Source organism: Arabidopsis lyrata (assembly GCF_000004255.2).
Source record: "Arabidopsis lyrata subsp. lyrata unplaced genomic scaffold ARALYscaffold_8, whole genome shotgun sequence".
NCBI lineage: Eukaryota > Viridiplantae > Streptophyta > Magnoliopsida > Brassicales > Brassicaceae > Arabidopsis > Arabidopsis lyrata.
Genome location: NW_003302548.1, coordinates 549036 through 573746, shown reverse-complemented (window position 1 = coordinate 573746; position 24711 = coordinate 549036). Strand labels below are relative to the sequence as shown.

At 32.3% G+C, this 24711-nt stretch overlaps 2 protein-coding genes and 2 long non-coding RNA genes across 4 annotated transcripts; 2 read left to right on the top strand and 2 right to left on the bottom strand.

Moving 5' to 3' along the window:
- Positions 1-172: 172 nt before the first annotated feature.
- Positions 173-5872, bottom strand: LOC9301223 (lon protease homolog 2, peroxisomal). The gene is made up of 17 exons (XM_021032455.1): positions 5700-5872; positions 5306-5418; positions 5120-5225; positions 4822-4991; positions 4331-4422; positions 3900-4079; positions 3732-3815; positions 3516-3643; positions 3212-3413; positions 2914-3120; positions 2456-2586; positions 2021-2234; positions 1627-1929; positions 1289-1483; positions 957-1202; positions 743-844; positions 173-518 (listed from the first exon to the last, which is right to left on the bottom strand). The coding sequence occupies exons 1-17, from the start codon at positions 5804-5806 to the stop codon at positions 432-434; spliced, it is 2667 nt and encodes an 888-aa protein (XP_020888114.1). The 5' UTR covers positions 5807-5872; the 3' UTR covers positions 173-431.
- Positions 5873-7532: 1660 nt separating this feature from the next.
- On the top strand, positions 7533-8487 carry LOC110225102. Its single transcript, XR_002329507.1, has 2 exons — positions 7533-7571; positions 7660-8487. It is a non-coding gene; the product is annotated as an uncharacterized LOC110225102 (long non-coding RNA).
- An 804-nt stretch (positions 8488-9291) lies between these two features.
- LOC110225456 lies at positions 9292-12409 on the bottom strand. Its single transcript, XR_002329792.1, has 2 exons — positions 10789-12409; positions 9292-10037 (listed from the first exon to the last, which is right to left on the bottom strand). It is a non-coding gene; the product is annotated as an uncharacterized LOC110225456 (long non-coding RNA).
- Positions 12410-16671: 4262 nt separating this feature from the next.
- Positions 16672-18282, top strand: LOC9301221 (BOI-related E3 ubiquitin-protein ligase 1). Its single transcript, XM_021015485.1, has 3 exons — positions 16672-17059; positions 17163-17428; positions 17644-18282. The coding sequence occupies exons 1-3, from the start codon at positions 16945-16947 to the stop codon at positions 18163-18165; spliced, it is 903 nt and encodes a 300-aa protein (XP_020871144.1). The 5' UTR covers positions 16672-16944; the 3' UTR covers positions 18166-18282.
- The last annotated feature ends 6429 nt before the right edge of the window (positions 18283-24711 follow it).

Here is a 24711-nt window from a genome sequence, read left to right as displayed (position 1 = left end):
GATATTGAAACTCTCTGAAAAGCAATAGGATCACGAAGGATCGAGAAAAGAGGAAGGAGACAATTGAACAATCGAAAGGCGATCTTCCTCCCAAAGGATGTTAGTTAGGGTTTGTAGGTGTTGAGATGGTCAATTCGAAGAAATTGATTCCATATATTTAGATTACGGAATCAAATTTTAAATAACTCATATCATGATAAATCAAATTTCGGAGGGTATTGAGTTTGTGAGGAGATGAGTAAATTAAATTAGATGATAAATTTAAGCCCATTACATACACAAACATACAATATGGGAGAGGTGGGTGGGAGAAATTAAGAAAAAGAAAAAAAAGATATGCAAAGATTCTGATTCCTTACCAAATGAACAAACATGGTCTGAGGCTGAGCCGACTCTGTTGTGGTCTTAAAGAGAGAAGAAGTATGGATATGTCATAACTTAGAGTGGTTGTTCCGCCATGGACAACCTCCTTCGAATGCATTTTCCAGAACGTCTTCCATTCTCTTTGCCAATATCACCTGTTCCACCATTCATACCAAATTTAGAACTATTCAAAAACATTAATTCAGAGTCAGGCCAGACTCAGCCCATGATTCTTTTCTAGTGTTTGGTGGGTTACCCGACCCGCGGGCTAATCCGCAAGAGGTAACCACTCCAGTGTCAAATCAAAACGGGCCTCATATGCAGGAGGTAGCATACCGCAATACCGAGAACAATACTAAGGTTGAAGTTAACAACTTACCTCCAGACTGGAAAGTACAGCAGCGGGTACTTCAACTAAGTCTTTCGAGTTCCTCTGCGGTAGAATCACTCTTTTGATACCATACCGGTGTGCAGCCAATATCTGTTCATCGATTTAACATAGCCCTCTTAAAATATGTTTTGAATAGGTACTCAATTTCGGTTTTTTTAACCACAAGTGAAGCTCTGGGATGCTAGAACTAGACGCAGTGTACCTTATCTTTGATGCCACCAACAGGTAGAACGAGACCTCTGAGTGTCATCTCTCCGGTCATGGCTGTGTCTGCTCTAACTCGTTTCTGACTGAACAACGAAACCAGAGCTGTCACCAAAGTCACTCCCGCAGAAGGTCCGTCTTTCGGCACTGCACCAGCAGGAAAGTGAATGTGGATGTCTCGTCCATCAAGAACATTCATATCCCCTGCAAGTGCCAGCTTAAAATCTGACGCACGAGCTCTTACCTAAAAAACATCAATAGATTATCAACTAAAAAGTTCTGACGTATTTTACAGTGTGTAATGAGCAAGGTTTCAAATGAAGATGTTACCCATGTAAGAGCTAATTGAGCAGATTCTTTGATAACATCTCCGAGTTGGCCCGTCAAATGCATCTCGCCTTTGCCTACCATAGATGTAGCTTCCACGAACTGGACTTCTCCACCAAAAGTAGTCCAAACGAGACCTACAGAAACGCCAGCTGACGCCACTCGATCAGCGGCTTCACTGTCATCAAACCTTGGAGGCTGCATTGCACCCGACAAAACAGTATGCAGTTAAGTTTCACAAATGTCACGTTTGTATCACAATATATAACAGCCATCAATGATTATATTCTGCTATAAAAACTATTTAAAAGTGAACACTGAACAGAGCAGGAGAGCTTTACCCCAAGGATTTTTTCAAGCATGGTCTCATCAACCACCAAAGCTGAGGGACTCTGGAAGGTGCCTCCAATCTCATGATCATTTACACCCATTGGAATAACTTCCATTTCCACTTCGCCTCCCTCGGCCATTCTACCATTAAGCAGAGGAGATGTAAGTTTCTGCACATCTTTGCTCAACGGAAGAGTTTGTTCATGCTCTGCAACCATCACAGCAGCTGCACGAGCTAAAGCAGCCAAGTTTCTCTCTAGACTACGAACACCGGCTTCTCTTGTGTACCTCTGAATTATATTCTTTACCATAGCCTATGGCGAGTATACGAAGAAACTGAATAAGCGCACCACACGAGAGACAATTATTGGTAATACACCAAAATTTTCAAAAATAACAATCTACCTCTGGAATCTTGAGAAACTCAGAACTAAGCCCATGCTGATCTAGAACTCGAGGAATCAGATGGCGCATAGCTATCTTAAGTTTTTCCTCTTGCGTATAACCAGGCAACTCAATTAGCTCCATCCTGTCTAGAAGAGGAGGTGGAATAGGTTGAACCCTATTTGCAGTGGCAACAAAAACCACCTTTGATAAGTCATATGGAACATTCAGATAGCTATTTTTTCAGTTAAGGGTAACCGTCAATCCATAAAATAGAGTGGCCAACTAAATCAAGCATCATCTGAACATCTATGAATGAATAGAGTTGTTGACTAGGGGTATGTGAAAAGTACAATTTCAAGATTTAAAACTCATGCAAGAAACTTTCAGCAAGCCTAACAATGTTTGGACGTTGAATCTAATATTTATATTGAATGAGGAAACATGATAGGATACTGATCATTAAAAGATTTGTTCTGCTCTGGATCCAAAACCTCCAGCAGTGCAGAAGCTGGATCACCCCGAACATCCGAGCCTGTTTTGTCAATCTCATCCAACAGCATAACTGGATTGCAAACACCGACCCTCTAAAATCAAAACATAAGAGTGAAACCTTAGTGATAAAGAAAATATCATATAACAAAACAAACCATCCAACATGATTGTAATCAAAAGGGACATTCACATATTAGAAGAGCATCTACTCAGCAGTTTTGCCAATGCCTGTTCAGAAAAGCTAAGTAGTAATCATTTTGATGATCTATAACACTTTATTTGACTTAAACTTGTCAAGGACAGACAGACAAACTTATCTGCTACAGCTTAGTTCCTGTTCGAAAACAAATTCCTAAGTTTCTTTCAGATTTCTCATCAGCAAAAGTTAGTTATGTCTCCTTAGAAAACAAGAAACTCACCTTTAGCCCATCAATGAGGCGCCCTGGCATGCTTCCTATATAAGTCCTTCTGTGTCCTCTAATGTCAGCTTCATCTTTCACACCACCCAAAGATAAGCGAACAAATTTTCTACCTAATGCAGCTGCAATAGACGATGCCAAAGATGTCTTTCCCACACCTGGTGGACCAACGAAGCACAATACTGGGCCTCTCGCATCTGGTTTAAGCTGTAATGAATAAATTTCAATCAAGATAAAATCAGAAAACCAGAAACTGAAGATGGGTCACTGTAAAATATAATAAGACAAACAAAACAACCTTTCGAACAGCCAGATATTCAATGATCCGTTGCTTGACCTTGGCTAAACCATAGTGATCACTGTCAAGACGTTCTTTTGCTGCTTTTAGATCCAACTCATGTTCTTCGCTTGCCTTCTCCCAAGGAAGATCAGCCAACAGCTCCAGGTAAACTCGTGAACTGTTATAGCCAGGTTGCTGAGGTTGCATCTTTTTTAGTCGCCTGCATTAAGAAATGAAAAAGAAAATCACTAATAAAGAAATTAACTCTTCAAGTTGGTCCACAGTCACACACCATTAGCTATTGTGCTCTAGCAAAGTATACCTCAATTCCCTTTGAGCATGCTTCCATATGTTTGACGGCATTCCCGCAGCTTGCATCTTTCTTTCAAGTGCAGCTACATCATCTTCATCATCATCGTTGTCACCAAGCTCCTCTTTAATAGCTCTCATCTGCAAAAACCAGTTTCATTGCTACCCGTCATACCACTGAAGGACAATAACCTCTCAACTTGACAACCAGTGCCTGTAGAAACCAAACCTGCTGGCGCAAGAGATACTCCTTCTGTGACTTTGACAACTGGCCCTCCACCTTCTGAGTAATCTTCTCTGCCACGCGAATTGACTGCCACAAGTGAACCAACATGAGTTCATAATGCCTAGGGGAAAATTGAGGACAGATACAATAACATGAATATCAAGAGCTAACCTGCAAATGCCGATCAACTAGTTCAGTAGCCTTTGAAAGTCTTACTTTAAGGTCAACTGAATCCAGCATAGATAGTTGCTCTTCAAAACTCATCTCAAAGCTAGCAACAAATATGTCTGCTAGTTTATGGATAGGAACTGTCTCCAAAAGAACTTTTGTCCTTCCACCAGTTTTTTGTTTCTGAAACAAGAATCAATGCATGTTTTATTGATGCTATCAAGAATGGTCCATATTCCATTAGATGAAGATTATATAATTGCTCCCATGGAAAGAAAAAATCCCGAAGAAGAATCCATTTCATGAAAACAGATACTTATAACTTCAGCTGTCAATTTTTTAATTTATCTTGGAAACTCTAATGCGGAAGCAAACATGAAACTTGAAAAAGGAGTGACCAAAAACATACAACCGTTTAGTTTCACTAAAGTTACCTGCTCAAGCACAGAGACAAGCTCCATAGCTGTGGTTTTAAACTGGCGTGACAGTGCTACAAAATCTGGGTCTTGTTGCACTTGCTCCAACTCTGCAGATGGCCAGAAAGTAACCAGCTAAAGACATTAATGGACTAGCATGTCGCCAAATATATTAGAAAAATAAAAGGTCATGACCCAACCTGAAATAAGCCAGAAAAATTATCATTACCAAACAAGCTCCAACTCAAAACTATTATCTTAAAGAATCTCTAACCACCAATAATTTTCACAAGCATAAACTTATCTATATATTAAAGATACACAGAGCTAACATATATTAAAGTCTCGTTGACCTCAAAAGAGGCAGGAAACTCATTTAGTAGCATGATGAAGCAGCGGACTATAGGTCCTTACCATATAATGTATAAGACAGGAATTTCTAGGAAAGAAGATAACAATTTGACACCAGTAGTCACTTAAAACTAGAAATGGAAAAAAATATATCTTACCTGCCTTTGTCATCTCGAGCGATGTAATCCGAGCAACTGAATATGGTCCTCTCTTTCCAAGCTCCTGAACGTTAAACCTGCTTAGACCTTCAAGGACAACCACATATGTAACCCTTCCACTTGGTTTCTCCACCCCTCTTGAAAGATGCAGAGCACGAGCTGCTACTCCCCTGGATATCAAAAACAACAACATATGCTGCGAGTCAAACCAAAATAGAAATCATATCACACTTCTGAGCACCTTAACCACATCATTCATATTATCTCAGAGTCTAGCAAGTGCAAAAATAAACCGAACCTGGTGTGCCATTGAAGATCCTGCTGATCTTTTGCATCAGACTTCTGAGCATCTGTTGTACCAACTAGAAATTTCAAGCTTCTTTCTCCAGAATCACTTCCAGCACCTTGGCACAAGAAACTAAATCAACACAAATACTCTTATCAAATCAAATTCGTCCGATATCAAAATCAAATTTCCCAGTACCGTGATTAATCATCGTCCCTATAGAAGAACCCTCAGCATCATCACGAACAGGTAAAATGCCAATTAAACCCTTCTCTTCTTTCTGCCATAGCTCTTGCTCCACTAGTGTCACGCTTAAAATTTGAGAAACAAGTAACCAAAGCAACAAACGTTAATTATATATACCAGCAAAGCATAATTCGAAGATTAAGGTTATCAAATTGTTGTATATGTAAACGTGTAACCTATTAACGATCAATACTACACAAAATTAACCCTATTCGATTGTTGAAACTGACTCGAATGAGTCCAAGCATCAAATTACCTAAAACAAACGCAAATTCCAGAGGAGGAAGAAGAAGAAGGAGAAGAAGAAGAAGGAAGCATAAGAATCGTTAAGGAAATGAAAATTCACCTGCTATGAGAAGTACAACGGATTCGAATAATGGCGCCAGGTAAGAGAACCTTGTTCCTGAATGGAAGAATCGCTAACCTACTCGGGAGCTCCACGGTTTCCGCCATTAACGTCGTCTTCTTCTTCGAGAGAGGAACAAATTCTTGTAAATAAGATCGATTTTGATCGTCTTTTATATTATAACACCGACGCTTTTCTTGTCTAAATTATTATACTTTTATCTGTTTTTTTTTTTTTTGTCAAATACATATTATAATGAAATTTGTACTTAGTCCTTACATTGGTATTTTCATTGAAACAACTACCCTTACTATTTATATATTAAAATAAAACCGCATTCTTGAAATTAGTTGTTAGTTCAATAGTTCAGATTTGATTAGTAAATTGAACAAAATGATGAAATTATTTTATTTTTTAGCAAAAGCAAACTTAATACTTTTTCTATAAAAAATGTATTTTATGTTCGGTAATTTTATCAAATTTGTGAAACATATAATGTTTGGGTACATTATTATCTCTGAATTTCAACAGTCAACATTTGGATAATCGGTATAAACGACAGTCAGACAAATTGTTATATTCAGTTTATTTAGACACATATGATACTAGTTTCCATACATTATATAAGTCCGAATAAAATAAATTTATATTTAGATAATTGACGTGCTTTTCATTGAAATCCGATGTTTGCAAAACATAGAATATCTTTTTTTCTTTACATAAAATCATATTTTATAATTTTATCACCAAGATTTTGCTCACAAATCCATAAAATATGTTACAATATTATTTTTCGCTTTAACTTGAACGTGATTTTCAATTTAATTTTTTTATTTTTATGGTTTATGATCAAATTTCATGAGCTAAACATTAATTTAAAGGTCAAAGAGTGTTCAAAAAGCATTATGGGTCTGATTGGTAGAAGAGGAGAAGAAATATTTCTTTTCTAATAATCTCTGGACCCACCACTTTAATTTTTTGTTCTCAAAGAAAGTTTTTTTTTTCCAGCAGAAAACTTACTTCCGCTTAATATTAGAAGTACAAAATTCCTCCAACTTCCTCTAGTTTTATCTTTTCTACTTACACCAGTCAGACCCTATGTTTTCAAGTAAAATTAGTGGAAGAAAAGTGTTGACTGAAAAGATGAGGGATGAAATTGATATATCATGGAAATACCGACACTAATTTGAAAATTCTGATTGATGTAATCATTGATAGCCGTTGGATCTTTCGGATAAGATGGGAAAGACAAAAACGAGTGGCATCAGGTAGACAAAAAAATAAGAAGAAGACCGAGAGTTTTTGGGACCCATGCTTGTATTAATGCCACGTGTCAGATAAAGATAAGGTGGAAGCTGGGGCTTAAATGTCTACGTGTTATATCCACAGCTACTCGCTACGGTATTCCGTATACATACGCGTCCAGGTATTTTTTATACTTTCTATAAATAATTTGTAAATATTTGTCGTATTTTATCTTTTTATGCATGTACGGTTACTGATTTATTTTGTTTTTTAATTCAAGGAATTTGGATGACAGACATAGGGGATGTTATTGGTTTGAGATTTAGAAAGATTTTTAGTGACTTAATAATAAAAGATTTTAAAAGATTGTTAAAAAGTTTTAGGGGGTGTTATTGGTTTGAGATTTAGAAAGACTTTTAGTGACTTGATAATAAAGAATTTTAAAAGATTGTTAAAAAGTTTTATATTATCTTGATGATTTATTTTCCAAAATCTTGTAAAGTCTTCAAAACTTTTTTCCATAATCTTGTATACTCTTGATGACTTTTCCAAACTTTTCCTACAAAATATTTCCAAAATCTTGTCCAACTTTAACGAGAAGTAAGAGCAAGCTACCTGTTCCTGAAGGTATATACTTATGCATTACACAGAAAATTGTTACCTCTCTTTTGTTAATATAACTATTAATATCATTGCTATCATATATGAATTTCAGGAAAATATTATCTAGTTGATTGTGGATTTGCAAATCGACGCATTTTTTTAGCTCCGTTCAGAGGTACAAAGTATCATCTACAAGACTTTAGAGGTCAAGGTTGTGATCCTAGTAATCAAAATGAGTTATTCAACTTGCGTCATGCATCTTTGAGAAATGTGATCGAGAGAATTTTTGGTATCTTCAAATCTCGCTTTTTGATTTTCAAATCAGCACCGCCTTTTCCTTTTAAGGTACAAGCATAACTTGTATTAGCTTGTGCTGGATTACATAACTTTCTTCGTAGAGAATGTCGGTCCGATGAGTTTCTTCCCGAAGAATACAGTGACAACGACGAAGAAAACAATGAGAGCCACGAAGAAAACAATTATGAGGAAAATGGAGATACGGGACCTCTCCAATCTCAACAAAGGGAATATGCTAATAATTGGAGAGACAAAATAACTGCTAGTATGTGGGTAGAAGCTACAGGAACAGGGAGCATACCATGAAGATCATGAAGTTTTTATTTTCAAATATTTTTCTCTTCTTTGCCTGTGTTGGATTAAGGGGTGACAAAGATCTTGGTTTGTTTGGTTTCATTGTTTGTGACGAAGCTTGTTATCTTTGAGCAAACTTTTGATTTTCTTTTTATAATAAGTTTTTATTTACCAGAGAGTTGTACTAATTTGGTTCTTCGAATTTGCGGTTTTGAGTCTTGATAGTCTTGTTTTTGCTTCATCTTCTTCCTTTGATATCTTCTGATTCAGACCTCGGTTTGGAGATCTAAAAGTTGTTCTGAAATCTTGAGATCAAGATATTTCCAACCGTATAAAGATGAGCTTCTGATTCTTTGTGAGTCGACTTGAGAAAAAGTTTGAAGTTGGTGCACTTCAGCTTCGTCGCTCTGTTCTTCGGTCTTGGTAGATTGGTCATAACTTTCAGACCGTGACAGCAAATCACGTTCCGCTTTTTCCTGTAGCTTCGTATATCTCTCTACTATTTTTCAACAAAGTTTCATATTTTTCTGGGTTGTTTTGATAACCCTTTCAGTCTTTGAACCAGAACACGTCTGTTCTGTTATCTTTCTTCTTCTTTTTTGGTTTTCTTGTTTTTTGTCTTTGTCTTTGTCATCTATTTGTCCACCGCTTCATCCTCTTGAATATTCGCAATTTGGTCCATTCATTCACCAATCAAACACAAATCCAACAAATAGAAAACTGTTTATTAAGCGAAGACAAATAGATGACCAAGACAAAGACAAAAAACACAAACAGATCATATCATCTCATAAACAGATGTCTTTGTCTCCTCCATTCCCCAATTTTGGAAATTGAAATTGCTGGAGAACAGGAGAAGCAGCGACGGAGACGATTCCGGTGTCAAAGATTGCTGACACATACAAAGTCATAGACTATTCACAATCTCTCTATTTTATGGGGGAGTTTTCATGACTTTTTTTATGAAGAAAATTATATAAAATCCTAAACCAATAACATAATATTTTAATTTATCAACAATCCAAGATTCTTTTGTTTTAATTGAATAACACAAAACTTTTAATGACTCTATAAAACTCTTAATCCAATAACACTAGATTTATAAAGATTTTAGATTACTTTTTATAAATCTCAAACCAATAACACCAAATTGTAATAGAGTTTTTAAAAATCTTGATTGAATAACAACATATTCTACATAACTTTTAAACTCATTAAAAGTCTTTCTAAATCCCAAACCAATAAAATGGGTACATGTTATTGCGACGGAAATTTTATTCATGTAGTTTTCGTGGGCCTCTCGACCACGAGGGAAAATAAAAAGATAAAATTTATTGGGCCTTTTTGTAACAATGTGACATAGGCCCATTACATTACCCAATCATAGAGGTAAATGCAACATCTCCTCTTTTCCATTATCCCATCTTAGCATTCAATAAACAATGCAACATTTTTCTAGATTAGAGAAGTTCATATAGAAACAAAACACTAATTAGAAAATGTGTCTATAACAGAGCATTAGAGAGATATCTCTTCTCAAAAAGACCAGTCACTTGATTAGCAACACCCACATAATTTTCTTGTTCTGGAGGAATCCTCATCTGGCTCCGCAATAATCATCTCCATAATTCGAATAGTTAAGTGTACTTTATTTTGAACTCTCTTAATACTAGTGTAGTGTGACATATGTATATGCATAACTGACGAAAAATTGAAAGTTGTCTACTTATATGTTCATGTCACACACGCTTTGTTTTCTCGATCCCGTTTTCGCCACTTTCCCGAGTGGCCCTTGATTTCTTTGTGTATGTAGTATGTTCATTCATTTTTTAGAAGTCGATTCTCAACGATTTGGACTGGATGTCCATTCGCATATCCGAAATTTTTACACAAACACGCCTATAATAACAGAATATTATATTATTTCAAGAAAAATATATACTTTTTATATAATTAATGTTATACAAAACATGTAGAAATCTTTCAGAACAATATATTCTATCATTTTAGTATAACAAATATAATTAATTATATAGTAGATATAATAAGATGGTTCAAATTTTTAAGGAATAGATGATCAAACAAAAATGAGAGAGGGAATGAAGATTTGAAGAAAAAACAGATGAACTTCTCTTCACGTGTTACTTAACCTTTTTGAAACCAAAAATCAAACATGAAAAACAAAAATCAATAAGAGGATGGTATTACGTATTCATTCCACACTTAAATAATGATATAACGTGCTATAACCACATTTAGTGGATTTAATGGTCATTGACCTAATATTCTCTCGATTTATGGCGACACACCAAATTATCTTTTTCTAATCTTTTAGATTTCTTCATGTTGCTGGTTTTTACTATTTCATTTTTATCCATAAGTTACTAGCTACTTACTAAGTTTGTATGTTTTCTGTTTCACGTACAAATGACACATAAGATTGATAAGCTTTTAGATTTATAGAAAGGTGATACTTCGTCAACATGGGAGCAAGAGCAATAACTAATTTATTTAGATTCACCATTTAAATCGACGTGAATCCGACTTCTACTAATTTTTCATCTAAATAAATTATTATGTTTGATGTTTTTTTAGATTAGCAAAAAAAAAATCAAACTTTTTGTCCATAATTTTTTTGAAATGTACATACCAAGTTAAATCAGCCCTCTTCCCACCGTCGAGATTCAAACTCACAATATTGAAGAACTTTTTCTATAGGCGCAATTCAGCTACTTGAGGGTTAGTTTTTTTTTTTTTTTTTTTTTTTTTTTTGTCAAAGAGGGTTAGTTACTTTGACGTTTCTTGTTTGATTAACCCATAATTTGTTGTTAAAGCTTGTTGGATTTAAATTGTTTTGGCCATACCCTAAAATATGGTTGGTCCTTGGTCCCCCTCATAAAAGGTTACAAGAATTTAAAGAGAAGTAGAGGATGGATTGATGGTTGAGAGAATCTAACAATAACAACAACAAATAGTATTCTTATTTAATGGTTTTCCTTCTTTGCCTTATCAAACCCCATCTTCAAACTTCTCCTTTTATTTTCCACCAATATCACTTTTTGTTTTTTTTGTTGAAGATTTGGTATAGATATTTCAAATCTTACATTATACCTTTTATATGGTACATAACAAAGTATATATGTATTCTAGTGGTTTTATTGGGTCTATTGATATGGATGAGCAACTTCAGTGGACATATTAGTTAAAGATGCTTTATTTATGATTTGTTTCTATGCCAAATGTGATGAAATATGATTTGTGATTTATGAAATATACTTTATTTATGATTTGTTATGAAATCTTGTTTTTTTTTTGTTGTTGTTAAAATGCGAAATTTAAATTAACAACAATTTTACACCCGAAACCCAAATTTAATGAAAAAGTTGAACAAATTGATGAATAACCATACCAGGCAAAAAAAATTTGGTTAGTGATATATATATTTATATATTGTCACGATAAGAAACTAGCAATGCATATAATCAAACCTTATAGAAAAAAAGTAGCAATGCATATATATAATTGTTTTGGATTCAAGCTTGTTATTATATATACATATACCCAAAACTAGGATGCTTCAAAACTCAAAATGGATCAAAAATGATTCTTAGATTAAGTCGAATCTTATCTAGGTATATTGAACTTGTGATTCATGTAGTTTTGTTATTGTTTAGGTTTTGGTAATTGGTACACTATACCTTTTTAAAGAAAATTATGAAATATATGTGTTGGATTTGATTATATTAACTTATTAAGTACCAAACGAATATGAAAATTGATTCATATTATGCAATAAAGAAGAAGTTGGTAATGTCTTTCAAATTCCACCAAATGGACGATGTACCTTGTTTGTCTCGCCTCTGACCTTCTTGCGGGGAATCATTTAGTCTTGGAAATTCAAAAAAAAAAAGTGGGTCCAAAAAATAACATTATCAAATTAATTGGCATCACTACTCCCACATTTAAGTTTATATTCGTGAATTATATAGAGAAACACGTAAAGATTATCAAGATTTTCGGATCCATTTGATGATGGTGTAGATGAGTAAGAATCCATATATATATGTAGGAATTGACTTGATGGTGATGATGAATATAAGAATCCATAGCTATCCGTATTATAAAATGAAACAAAAATTGAGGAAGGGTATGATTAATTAGTTTGGTTTTTCTTGAAAGTTACAATTTGGCTAACTTCTGAAACCTTTTGATTAATAAATATATATAACAAGATAGAAGACACAAAGTGTGTACAAAACGCTAATTTGTTTTTTTTACAACAAAAGAAACTAAACTTTATTTACTTGTTTATTTTCTTTTTTTTTTTTTTTTTTTTTGCTAAGTGGGTAAATATCATATAAAATGAAAAGGTTAGGAATTACAAGTGCAATACCTAAGGTTTAGTTCCTTGGCAAAAATTAGGATAAAAAACAAGGAAGTAAACAAAGAAGAACAGATCTTCAAGGTAGGAGCATATTATATGAGCCATAGGCTCATAAGTTTACGGAACTTTCGTCGGTGCCTCCGAGCTTCCTCTACTTGTTTATTTTCATATTACAAACAAATTTTGTATGATGCACACTATATGTAAATGATCGTTATTTTGGCCAAGTGATCTGATTTTCATGTAAATGTCCAAAAGGAGTTTTATTGGTCATCGATTTATTAAGGGATAAAGAAACCAAATACTTATCTTACCATTCACATGTTACCACTCACATGTCACCTATGCATTAAATTGGACCGTTAATTTATCTTTAAGTATTGTAATTTTTTCGTATTTAGTTAGGTTCTTACGTGAGACCATGACCCAAGGCACAAGCCACACCTTTTTGGAGAAAGAGGAAACATACAGCCAAATAAAACTTTTTAAAAAACAATAATACAAAATTGACTCTTCTTTTGTACTACTCATATTTTCAACAAACAAAGATGGGCTCATTAAACAGTAACCAAAAACATGATAAATAATGAATTGATAGGTTCAACATCCAAATTTAACTTCATGGTATGGTGCTTCTAATAAAAAAAAAAATATGACAATTAGTTTCATTAATCCATAAAGAAATTTGACTTAAGACCAAATCATGTATTGGCTCAAGAGATGCCATTCCCTTACATCAATGTCTTTGCTACCTGTCTAGCTCTTGCCACTACATTCTACTTCTACACCTTTTGTCTATATATACACTAATACACACACTATAGATATATATATATATATATATATATATATACGAATTAATTACGGATTTTATCCTTTTTTATAATGGCATTTATGGATTTTGCTTTTTTTGAATAATTAATGGATTTTGCCCTTTTTTAGGCTCCAAAAATATGATTTAACATGCGTTTCATTCGTTATGTTTGGGTTTAGTCGGTTCCAGTTGTTCTTAGGGTTTAGTATTTGGTATAATGTACGTATTTTTGCAAAAAAAAATCATAAATACGTACATTTTTAAGTGTTAAAAAAAGGCAAAATCCATAAATTATTCAAAAATGGACAAAATCCATAAATACCATTATAAAAAATGGCAAAATACGTAATAATCCATATCTATAGATATATCTATAGTGTGTGTATGGTCCATTCTCATCTTATTATCTTATTTGTGTAAGAGTCTAATTTTCTAACATCTACATTCCTTCTTACTATAATTTTTTAAATAAATAAGTGTAGTTTTCGTTCCAAAATAAATGTCATTTTACCATATGATATACACTTTTTTGTTTGTTAAAGATGACAATATGATACACACGTATGTATATGTTTATATATATCCTTCGTTTTGAAAAAGACGGAAACGACTTTTTTGGTTGATGAGAATGTGAAAAATTGGATAGTGTGAAGCATTATTATTGTTACTCATGAGGAAGCGTGAAGGTGGCCTAAAGGGATAATTTTAAAAACCCTAATTAATGAAAATCAATGATGTCCAATTGTGTATTTTGCATCTAATCAAATCTACACCTTTGAATATTGACTCTTCTTCTTTCCACTTTTTTAATTTTATTTCTTGATTTCTATTTAACATAAAATAATTTCCATTTTTCTATTTTCAATTAAGTCACCATTTTTTCATCATGGCCAACACACAAATCCAACTAAGGCTAAAGTTGCACCTATATATAGGTATGTATGTATAAGATAACCATTAAATTGAAAACATCTCTTTAGCATATACATGTATAACTTCTTGTTTTACCTTCACCAAATTACTCTCACCCTAGACATACACTCATTGTTCTTGAAGATGCCTTGTCACATCCAATAAAGATACAAAATTTTCTTTTAAAAAAAAATTGACATTTGACACCATGTAAGTTTCGCTGAAACGTTCGGCTACGAACATGCCTCATGGTAAAGAATGTCCGGAAAGTTTACCATGGATAAAACGGAAAGTTCACCGTCTTGTATATTTTGCTATATATGTTTGTTTATTTATACATACATATATAGTTTTGCTACATATATAATATATGTATATGTATAGTAAAAGAATATGAAGGAAGTATGAGAAATGAGATTGTTGGGTGAGGAGTAAGAGAGATGGAAAAGTGAGGATAACATGTTTTAGGAAGAGAAGAATTGAATGTTCAAGAAGTTATGCCCAAGAATTCACAATTTGGTGTGGTGGGCTCCTTTAAAGGGCAAAGAACAAAAGTGTGTTATGTCTCCATTACTATTTTCAATAATATTTAGTTTTTTTAATCATCACTACTATTACTCTGTTTTGGTCCAATCATAGATAGTAATAGTCTAATACTCATCGTTTCTACATTAATCCATAATAGAAATTGATTTTGAATTAACCACTTTTTATATCAGCATCACAAGTTTTATATGGCAGAAACTTACATGGTGTCAACAAATTTCTTACTCGCCTAATGTTCAAAACTAATTAAGACTTTGGAACGTATTAGGTTAAGGCCAAGAGCAACGACCCATCTAATATCTATAATAATATATATGATATATGCTCATAACTTAGCTGGTTAATTTGATAAAACTTGTTGATTATGTTTGTTTAGTTGTTAGATTTCTGTTCCATCATGATACTTTACTAAACCGAATAAATATTTCTCCATCTATATTATATACACAGTTCGCGCGCAAATGTATATCATGGAAAAAGTCAGTTATCTGCAATACCATAATTTCTAAAATTTCAATCAGATGTAACAGTCAATTAAATTTGAATCTACCTAATTTATTATCGTGAATATATATGAAGTATACTATTTGGTATAATATTTTGAAAATATCAACAAGAAAACTTCAAGAATAGTAGGAGCTTAATAATAAATTTAGAAGAACGTTCTTCTCTTTTTCGGAGAATTACATCATTTTTATTATACTGGATTAAACAAATCGTATCATGGTAATTTATGAAATAGATCAAACCAAAAAAAAAAGGAATAGTAAAAAAAAGGAGGTTAAAGAAGACGGTGCCGTTCGATAGCATCAATCAAAGCAGCAATGAGGAAACACGACAGAGAGTCTTCTCGTGAGAAAAAGCAAGAAAACACCAAAAGGAAGAAAGCTTGAGAAGATAAGTTTTTAGTTTTTTGGAAATCAAAAAAGATTAAGATAGTAAAAAGTATTAAAACTCTTGAACCATTATGTTGTTTACAATAAAAATTATATTATTTGGTCTATGCATGCATAAGTGTTTAAGGATATATATATAGGGTTGTTTTATTCTAAGATGAACAAAAACAAAAAAGGACAAAGAAATATGCAGAAAATTAATTTTCAAATTTCAATGATGTGTAACCTACTAGATATTTCATATCACCGAATATGTAGATTTGATACGAAAATAACAAAATATTAATTACACATATAACATTTTTATATTTAATAGAACTAAAAATAAAGGTTTAAAATTTCTAGAGTAATTTACCTAGCAAAATTTTACTCCCTCCGTTTTCGAATAGTTGTCGTTTTAGAGCATTTTTTTGTTTTAAATTAATTGTCGTTTTAAGGTAATAATGTAACTTATGCCAATAACTACCCAAATTACCCTCATTTAATTAAACACAAATTATTTGTAAATAATTACTTGTCATTTTTATAAGGTTAATATAGTCATTGTATACATTTTCTTAATTTGTCTAAATACAGTTAAAACGACAACTTTTCAAAAACAGAGGGAGTATATTACTTTTTTATGTATATACATTTACGGATATTTTTCTAATGATATTGGAAAAAAATTAGTTACATTTCCAAATTTAGTTTTTTACTGAAATATTTCCAACACATAAATACATAGCATAGGCAGTATATAAAAGATTGAATAGATACTTTGCAACTAGTTACCTTCCTCATTTTCATAAACTAGTAAAACAAAATTCAAGAAACTGCTAATATTGACGAATCAATACGCGTATCTAAAAAAAACGAAATATACGTTTCCATAAAAAAGAAGAAAAGTAAAAAAAATAAATAAATGTAGATGCGATTCAAAATATTCAACATAGAGTTACATAATAAATGAGAATCATGCTTAGTATGTGCATATAATAGAGAGACTTATTAAAAGCTCTTCCCTTAAAAAACTCCCCAATTCCATTCCTCTTCCTCTTCCTCTTCCTCGTCCTTCTTCTTCTTCTTCTTCTTCAATCTTCACCATTTATTTCTCATATTTATAAAAGAAAATCAGAATCCCGAACCAAAGCTTCAATCTTTCATCATCATGTCCGATACATACATATCTTTCGTGTGATTTATACTTATTAAAGAGAAATTCTCATTAAGAAGCTTTTTTTGGTTCTTCTATCTTCTCTCTTCTCTGTGTTCATGGCGGTTCAAGCTCATCACCATCCTTCTACTCTCTTCTTCCTCAACAACGGACAAGAAGGGAATGATTGTTCGAATCAGCCTCATAAATCTCAGTTTCATTCAATCAACGCCGGTTTGTTTCCCGATCGATGACGTTTTTTTGAGAAATTAATCGGTTTATTTATTTATATCTTACCGGTGAATCTGTTATCTTTTTTGGCGGGTAAAAAAAACAGGGGTTGATTCAAGAAAGCGAGCGAGAGAAGTTTCGTCGGTGATTGATTTAGATATCACGGCGGCTCCGATGAACCCTCCCCCGCAAACTCCGCCGCAAGTTATTGGACGTCGACAAGCTCCTAATGTAGTATCAACTGGTCTACGTTTGTCTCGTGAACAGTCGCAGAATCAAGAACAACCGTTTTTGTCTTTTCCGATGACCGGGGATGTCGCCGGAGAAATCAAAAGCCAAACGGACGAATTAAATAGATTTCTTCAAATCCAGGTGACTATATTTTTATTGTAAATTATTAATCCACACAGATTAAAATTCACAAATTATCTCTACAAAAAAATAAAAATAAAATGCTTTTCATAGAAGTTTATGAAATTTAATAAAATGCTTTAGTTGCATTTTTGGAATTTGGTAAACCAAAACATAAAAATGTGCTAATTTATTATAATAAGATAAAAAAGTCATTTTTTTTTATTTTGGAAAAGGGAGAGCAGCTGAGGCGCATGTTAGCGGAAAACAATGAATGGCACTATCGTGAGCTACTAAGAACGACGGAAGAATCAGTTAGGCGGAGATTAAGAGAGAAAGAAGCAGAGATCGAGAAAGCCACGCGTCGTCATGTCGAGCTAGAAGCACGTGCGGCTCAAATGGAAACAGAGTCACGTGCCTGGCAAGTGAGAGCAGCTACGAGAGAAGCCGAAGCGACGTCGTTACAAGCTCAATTGCAGCAAGCCGTAGTTGTAGCTCAGGGCGGTGGAGTTTTTACGACGGCTGAACAAAATTTAGGAAGCGTAGACGGTGTGGAAGATGCCGAATCGGCTTACGTGGATCCCGATCGGTGCGAAATGATCGGACCTGGATGTAAGATTTGCCGGCGGCGATCGGCGACGGTGTTGGCTTTGCCGTGTCGTCATTTGGTTCTGTGTAAAGGATGCGATGGCTCCGTACGAGTTTGTCCGCTTTGCCTTAGCACGAAGAACTCAAGCGTGGAGGTTTTCTATTTTTGATGGGCCATTATTTAATGGGCTTATAAGGCCCAGTAAATTGGAAATTTCATAAATTTTAAAACTATTATCTATATTAATTAAATTTATCATTTATATAAAGTATACTTTTGAGTCTCATTCTTGAATAGCTTGAGAGGTTTTTAGCCACATGCAATAGTCTTGTTTTTTTTTCTTTACAGAGAATTGCTTTTTGTATAAAATCGTAATAAAATTGACCTTCTTGACCGTTTAGTTTATTTATTTTTTACATATATAACATTTGATACTGCTTTATGATGTTTTAGTTGATGATGAAGCATATATATATATATATATATATATATATATATATATATATATATATATATAGTTATTTTAATTTTTTTGTATTGTTATAATATTTGTATTATAATTAAGAACATACTAGATGCGGACTCGCACTACGTGCGTGAGTTATATTTTTATAATATGGTTTAAAATATATTTAGTATTTAATTTGTTTCTAACTATAATTTTTTTTATCACTTAGAAACTTAATTATAGTTATAAAGTTGGTATATCATTTGTAATCCAAAATTCATACCGGTTCAATATTTGATTTGGTATTTGATTAGGTTTCAATCCAGTTTAATGGTTTTACCCGTATTTTGAAATTTTGACCGAGTCGTGGTCATATCATAATCGACCCGTAGTTAGATCAAGATCGACTCGTAGTTAGACCATAAATCATAATACATTTTGAAAAATCAACTCATGCTCAGACCATAAATCATAATACATTTTGAAATTTATTAATATATCTTATGGTGTTATCAAATATTGAAACCCAAAATAGCATTTCGAAATATTTTGATGCTTGTTATTCAACTAAAAAATCAAAATACCATTTCGAAACTTTGTAAAAGTTTAAATATGTAAATTTAAAATAATTATTTTGTTGGGTTAAATTATTGGTTCAACAAAAATACCAGATTAAACCGAATAATAATTTTAAATTTGGACGCCTAATAAGTCAAGACATGCTTATTCGGATTTGGAATCATTTTGGTCCCTTTTATATTAGACTTTCAACTACTACCCAAAAATTTTAAGCGATGTGGGATGTTAGACACACTTTTTTTTTCCATCGATTGAGTAATATATTTCCGATTTTAAAATTTTGAATTACAATATATGCAGAGGATAATTTACATTTTATTATTAGAGGTTTTTGCAAAAATACTCCTTTTTCAATGCCACTTTTCAAAAATGCCCCTTCTTTAAAACCTTATAAAAAATGCTCTTAAAAATATATAATTTACCCAAATATGTATGTAACATTATTAAAACATACACAAACTACATTTCTATATATCTAAAATCTTATAAATACTTTATAAATACCTTATAAATGCATTTTAAATACCTTTAAAAACCTTTAAAATATCTTGTAAAACATTTGAAAAACTTTAAAAATCCTTTAAAATAACTTGTAAAACCTTTAAAAACACCTTATAAAACCTTATAAATATTTGGATCTAGTCTTCAAGTAGTAGTTACAATCCATAAGTACCTTATAAACCTAATAAAACTTTATAAAAATTTCAGATTTAAAAAGGGGCATTTTTGAAAATGGACATCTAAAAGGGGCATTTTTGAAAAAGGACACACCAAAAGGGGCATTTTTAACAATTTCCCTTATTATTATATGTATTTATATAATAATTCAAAATTATATTAACTGAGATTTTTGTATTAATTGTTATGATTGTTTTTATAATTCGGAATTCAAATTGAAAATTTGATGGAAAGTAGTTAGTAATTGTTTAGATTTTTTATGATAATATCTTAAACTAGATACTAGATCATAACCCGTGCTATAGCACAGGTTGAATTTTTTATAAGAAGTATTTTTGTAAATTGTTTTTTTTTAAAGGAGATATTATAGTAAGAGTAAATTATTATTTATGTTATATATTTTTGTTAACTTATGAATAGTTTGATTACATTATGTTTTATGTACTTGATTTTTTAAAAGTTCTTTATTATTGTATTATTTTTTATTGTTTATAAATTTGGTTTAGTTGTATTTAAAAAGTAGGGTTATATAATATTGTAAAAGCCTAAGAAAGATTAATATTAAGTAACCATTTTTGTCAAATGTTAAGAGTATTAGTTAGAAAAGTAATATATTTACAGGCAGTGCAAATGAAATTTGTTTTTAAAACATAAGTATCTTGTAAAATATTTTTTTTAATAATATTAATTTATAAAAACGAAATTATGTTAAGTTATATTTTGATTTTTTGGATATATATAAAACAAAATCCTCAAATATTCTTAGACATAGTCTACTTATGCATATGTTTGTGTACTGACGTGTGGTTTATAAGATGGGTTATATTGGGTCTTTTCAATTTTCAAAATGAAATTAAGCAAAACCAATAAGAAACAAAGACAAAAAAAAATGAAAAAAATGAAAAGAAAAGTATCTCCTTTTGAATCGGCTATAATTGAGAATATCGATTCTTTCACCTGATTGCTAAAAAAGTGACCTGACCCGAACCTGACCGATCTTTCTGACCCGCGTGTTTTTCATATTTGTGTTTATGAATGTTTATACTCAAATACTCTTAATGAAACCAATCGATTATGTCTTATAATTTGTTTTTGCAATGGCATTTCATTGTGACTATCCTCTGTAAGATTTTTGTTAAATTGTATTTTCCTAACAAAGCTGCTCATATTTTGGCTAAATTTGGTTGTAATCACAATTTGTATTTTTATTCTGATTCTGTAACTCAGCCTGAATGGCTTCAACAACAACTTTGTATGGATATTCACGATGCAATATAAAGTTGATTCTGATGAAAAAATAATAGAGAGACTTATTAAAAGCTCTTCCCGTTTAAAAACTTCCCATTATTCCCGTGTAAATTAACATTTTTAAATTTATATTTATTAAATTTATCATTTATTTAAAGTATATTGTTGAGTCTCGTTCTTGAATAGCTTGAAAGTTGAGACGTTTGAATGTTTTTGATGTACATAGCCACATGCAGTGGTCTTGTTTTTTTTAGTGGTCTTGTTTGTTTTTTTTTTTATCTTTAGAATTTGTTTTCTTAGAAAATCGTAATAAATTAATCTTCACCGTTTGGTTTAAGTTTTTATTTTTCATGTAGCAGATATCTTTATGATTTATAATATTTAATTTGATGATCAGTGAATAAATATGATTTTTTTGCTTTTTTCCTCCAAATTATAACTTTATTAATATGAACCAAAGATTGTAATGTTAAACATAAGGGTATAAATACAATCAAATATTTTTGTAACGAAAAAGCAAAAAAGTTTAGGCGCCGCAATCCGAATCATATGCTTAGTTGCTCTCGTCTTATCCGGCAATCTTGTGTGACTTTCTAGCTTGGGAAACATCTTCTTTTTATCGATGAACCATCTTTTACGCTTTCGAAAGTCAAAATCTGCGATCCATCCGTTACATCGCAAGACCATAGATTTTGGAACTCTCCTGAAGAAAAAGATATAAGTTTTTGTGATTGTAGCGCAAACCCATACGTGTTGTTGATTTGATCTTCTGATTCTCATCCTAGTCGTATCTCCAATATCCGCCGTTATGTGTTGATTCCATGGCGGTTTCCGTGGTGGTCGTTGTTTCATTGACAAACCCCATCTCTGGAGAACCACCATTCGCTCCGCAAAAGCCCGAGGGCCACGGCGTTTCACCATCGCCATAAATTCCTCGGAAGGAATCACAACTTGGAACCTTCCTTCAATTATTTGACCGTGACTCAAATCGCCTTGTCCCCAAAGATGAGCCATGGCGCCACCACAGGATCGGAGATTCTGACGGCGAAGAACCATAGATCGTTCCCTCAGAAAGAATCGATTATGAGACACGCCTTGAGAAACAACATCAGGAGGGGATTGAATTGGACCGTCATCAGCACCAATGGAAATTGGTGAGGAAATCAGAATGAAAGAAACGACTGTATAGGGCTCAGCAATTGGGGGAATTGCGAGAAGATCGACATCACAACGAGACGTGGGTCTCGTAATGGGGATAACTTCCAGGGGGTGAGGGTGAAAGACAATCCCCACGTCGCCGGAGATGAGAACCGCTCTCAACAGAGGGAGGAGAAAAGAAAACTGCAAAATCGCCTTTACAATCGCCATTTGGACAGGATCAGTGAATAAATATGATATTAGTAATATTTTTGTGTTGTTATAATATTTGAAGTATAATTAGAAATATGTTCTAGGGTTTTTGAGTTTTTATATATCTTTGTTTAAAGCATATTAAGAAATTTTTTGAGAAGAGTTTTCATTATTTCGTGTTTTTTGGATATGTTCGTTTATTCATCTAGCTAGAAGATGCATCGAGATGATCCATCCAAATGAAGCATTCAAATGAATGCATCTACCTATTATTTGTTTATGTATTTGCATGTGTATTTGGATAGACCATCTAAATGCACCTTTGTTTGTTTGTGTTGTTTTTTAAGAATTTGAATCTACATCTAAATGCCTATAGTATAGAAATGACCAAAACGAACATGTTTATATCTTAATGATATTTTTATGATTTAAATTACAATTACAACTAAATATTTTTAAAAAATAATAATTTACATATATAAATAATCACTTTCTTATCATATTAAAGAAAATACAATTCTACGATTTTACGGGTTAGGCGGGAAAACAGAATTGCATGATTTTGCGTTTTATGGTTTTGGCGAAAAACATAATTCCGCTATTTTCCCTCCAAAATCATGATTTTACAGTTTTAATAGAAAACATAATTTTACGATTTAGCGGTTTTGGCAGGAAATCATGATTTTGCAATTCGAATCAGTCCTATTTTATGACTAGGGGTTTTGCGCTGTGTTTGTGAATTTAAGTTTGTGTTATAAAAATAAATTTAATATAAAATTGACCTTTTATGGTGATTGATGTATTTTATAACTGTGGATTTTAAACCCGCGTCAATTAATAATCATTATAAATTAATAAATATATTTGGTCCTAAGTTGGTACATTATAAAACCTAACACAATTTTTTAAAAAAAATCATATTAAATTATAGTCTCATCAAAATCATAAATTTATAATTATATAAACTTACCAATATTATATAGATATGTGCAAAAAACAATTAGTGAAATATAATTTGTTTTTTATTTATTTTAAATTTACATTTTTGTTGGAGTTCATTTTTATTTTTATTACAACATCAAACACTTTGAGTGTTACCATCTGGAGTTGTATCAATTTTTTTGAAAAATTTGTAAACGTGATAATTGCCTCCTTACGTATCATATGCTCTAAAAAAATATGGATTATAACGAAAAGTATTTTATATGTAAAGAATTAAAATATATAATATTTGGATAGCAAAATTGAAAAATGTCTCAGAATTCAAAATATTTGCAAATTGAAATATTTACGATTTTAAATATAAAAAGAATATCTCTATATTATGTCGAAATATTTTGTTAATGTTTTAAATTCGGTGATATTGAGTGTACTAAAGAGGTAAAAGTTAAGTTTCCAAACAATTTGAATTATTATTTTGGGGAATTTTTCAAAAAAAACGGATTACTAATCCCAATGATCTCTACTCATTAGTATAATAGACAGTTTAATTAATGTTCTTTGTAGCAATTATCCGTTGTAACCTCTCTCTCGCCCAAATTGTCAGATCACTCCGAAATTAGAACTTAAAATTGCTCTTTCCGTGTAGTCTCTCTGTTCGACAATGTTTCTCAGTCGAGTTCTTCAACTTTCATTACCCCAATTGAAAACCCTAGATTCTGTAATCGCCTTTCAGTTTTGTTTTTTCTCAGAAACTAACTAGCTACTCCTCCTACCATGGCGAGCAAAGAGATCTCCAAGATGCGTGAGCTTATCTTGCTCCGTCCGGCTAGTTACATCGGCTCAACTGAAGCACAAACCCGTAAACTTTGGGTGTATCAGAACGAAGAGATGCTTAACCGTCTGTTAACCTACGTCCCAGTACACAAATTGTACAAGGACACGAAAGCACCTTATAAAACCTTAGCTCTAACCCGAGAATTTTTCTTGTAACAAACGAAAGCACCTTTACACCATGCTTAGCTCTAACCCGAGAATTTTTATGAGGTCCATAAGTACTTTGTTGCTGATTATTTGAGCTCCACTGGCGTCTTTAGCATTCATTATCTTTCCTCGGAGAGTAAACACACCGTAATTATCATTCCCCAAGACAGACAAGCCCACCATCTATACAAAACGAGTATTAGAGTGTTGAGGTAAACCCAGTGAAATAACTGAATCTGTGCTATAGATCAAAAACACTTACAAAAGAGGTATTTCTAAATTCTCTTGTAAAACCTTTAAAAGCACCTTATAAAACCTTATATATACTTGGATCGAGTCTTCAAGTAGTAGTTACCATCCATAAGTACAAACTTAATAGATTTTATAAATTTTTCAGATTTTAAAAGGACATTTTTGAAAATAGACACCTAAATGAGGCATTTTAAAAAAAGGCATACCAAAAGAGGTATTTTTAAGTTCTAACAATTT

Coding starts and splice junctions, on each gene's coding strand:
- LOC9301223 (XM_021032455.1), bottom strand. CDS start 5,806: ATGGCGGAAACCGTGGAGCTCCCGAGTAGGTTAGCGATTCTTCCATTC. Junction 4,080..4,330: donor TTGTCTCTGTGCTTGAGCAG/GTAACTTTAGTG, acceptor TTCTTGTTTCAG/AAACAAAAAACTGGTGGAAG. Junction 519..742: donor CTGTACTTTCCAGTCTGGAG/GTAAGTTGTTAA, acceptor ATGGTGGAACAG/GTGATATTGGCAAAGAGAAT.
- LOC9301221 (XM_021015485.1), top strand. CDS start 16,945: ATGGCGGTTCAAGCTCATCACCATCCTTCTACTCTCTTCTTCCTCAAC. Junction 17,060..17,162: donor GTTTCATTCAATCAACGCCG/GTTTGTTTCCCG, acceptor TAAAAAAAACAG/GGGTTGATTCAAGAAAGCGA. Junction 17,429..17,643: donor ATAGATTTCTTCAAATCCAG/GTGACTATATTT, acceptor ATTTTGGAAAAG/GGAGAGCAGCTGAGGCGCAT.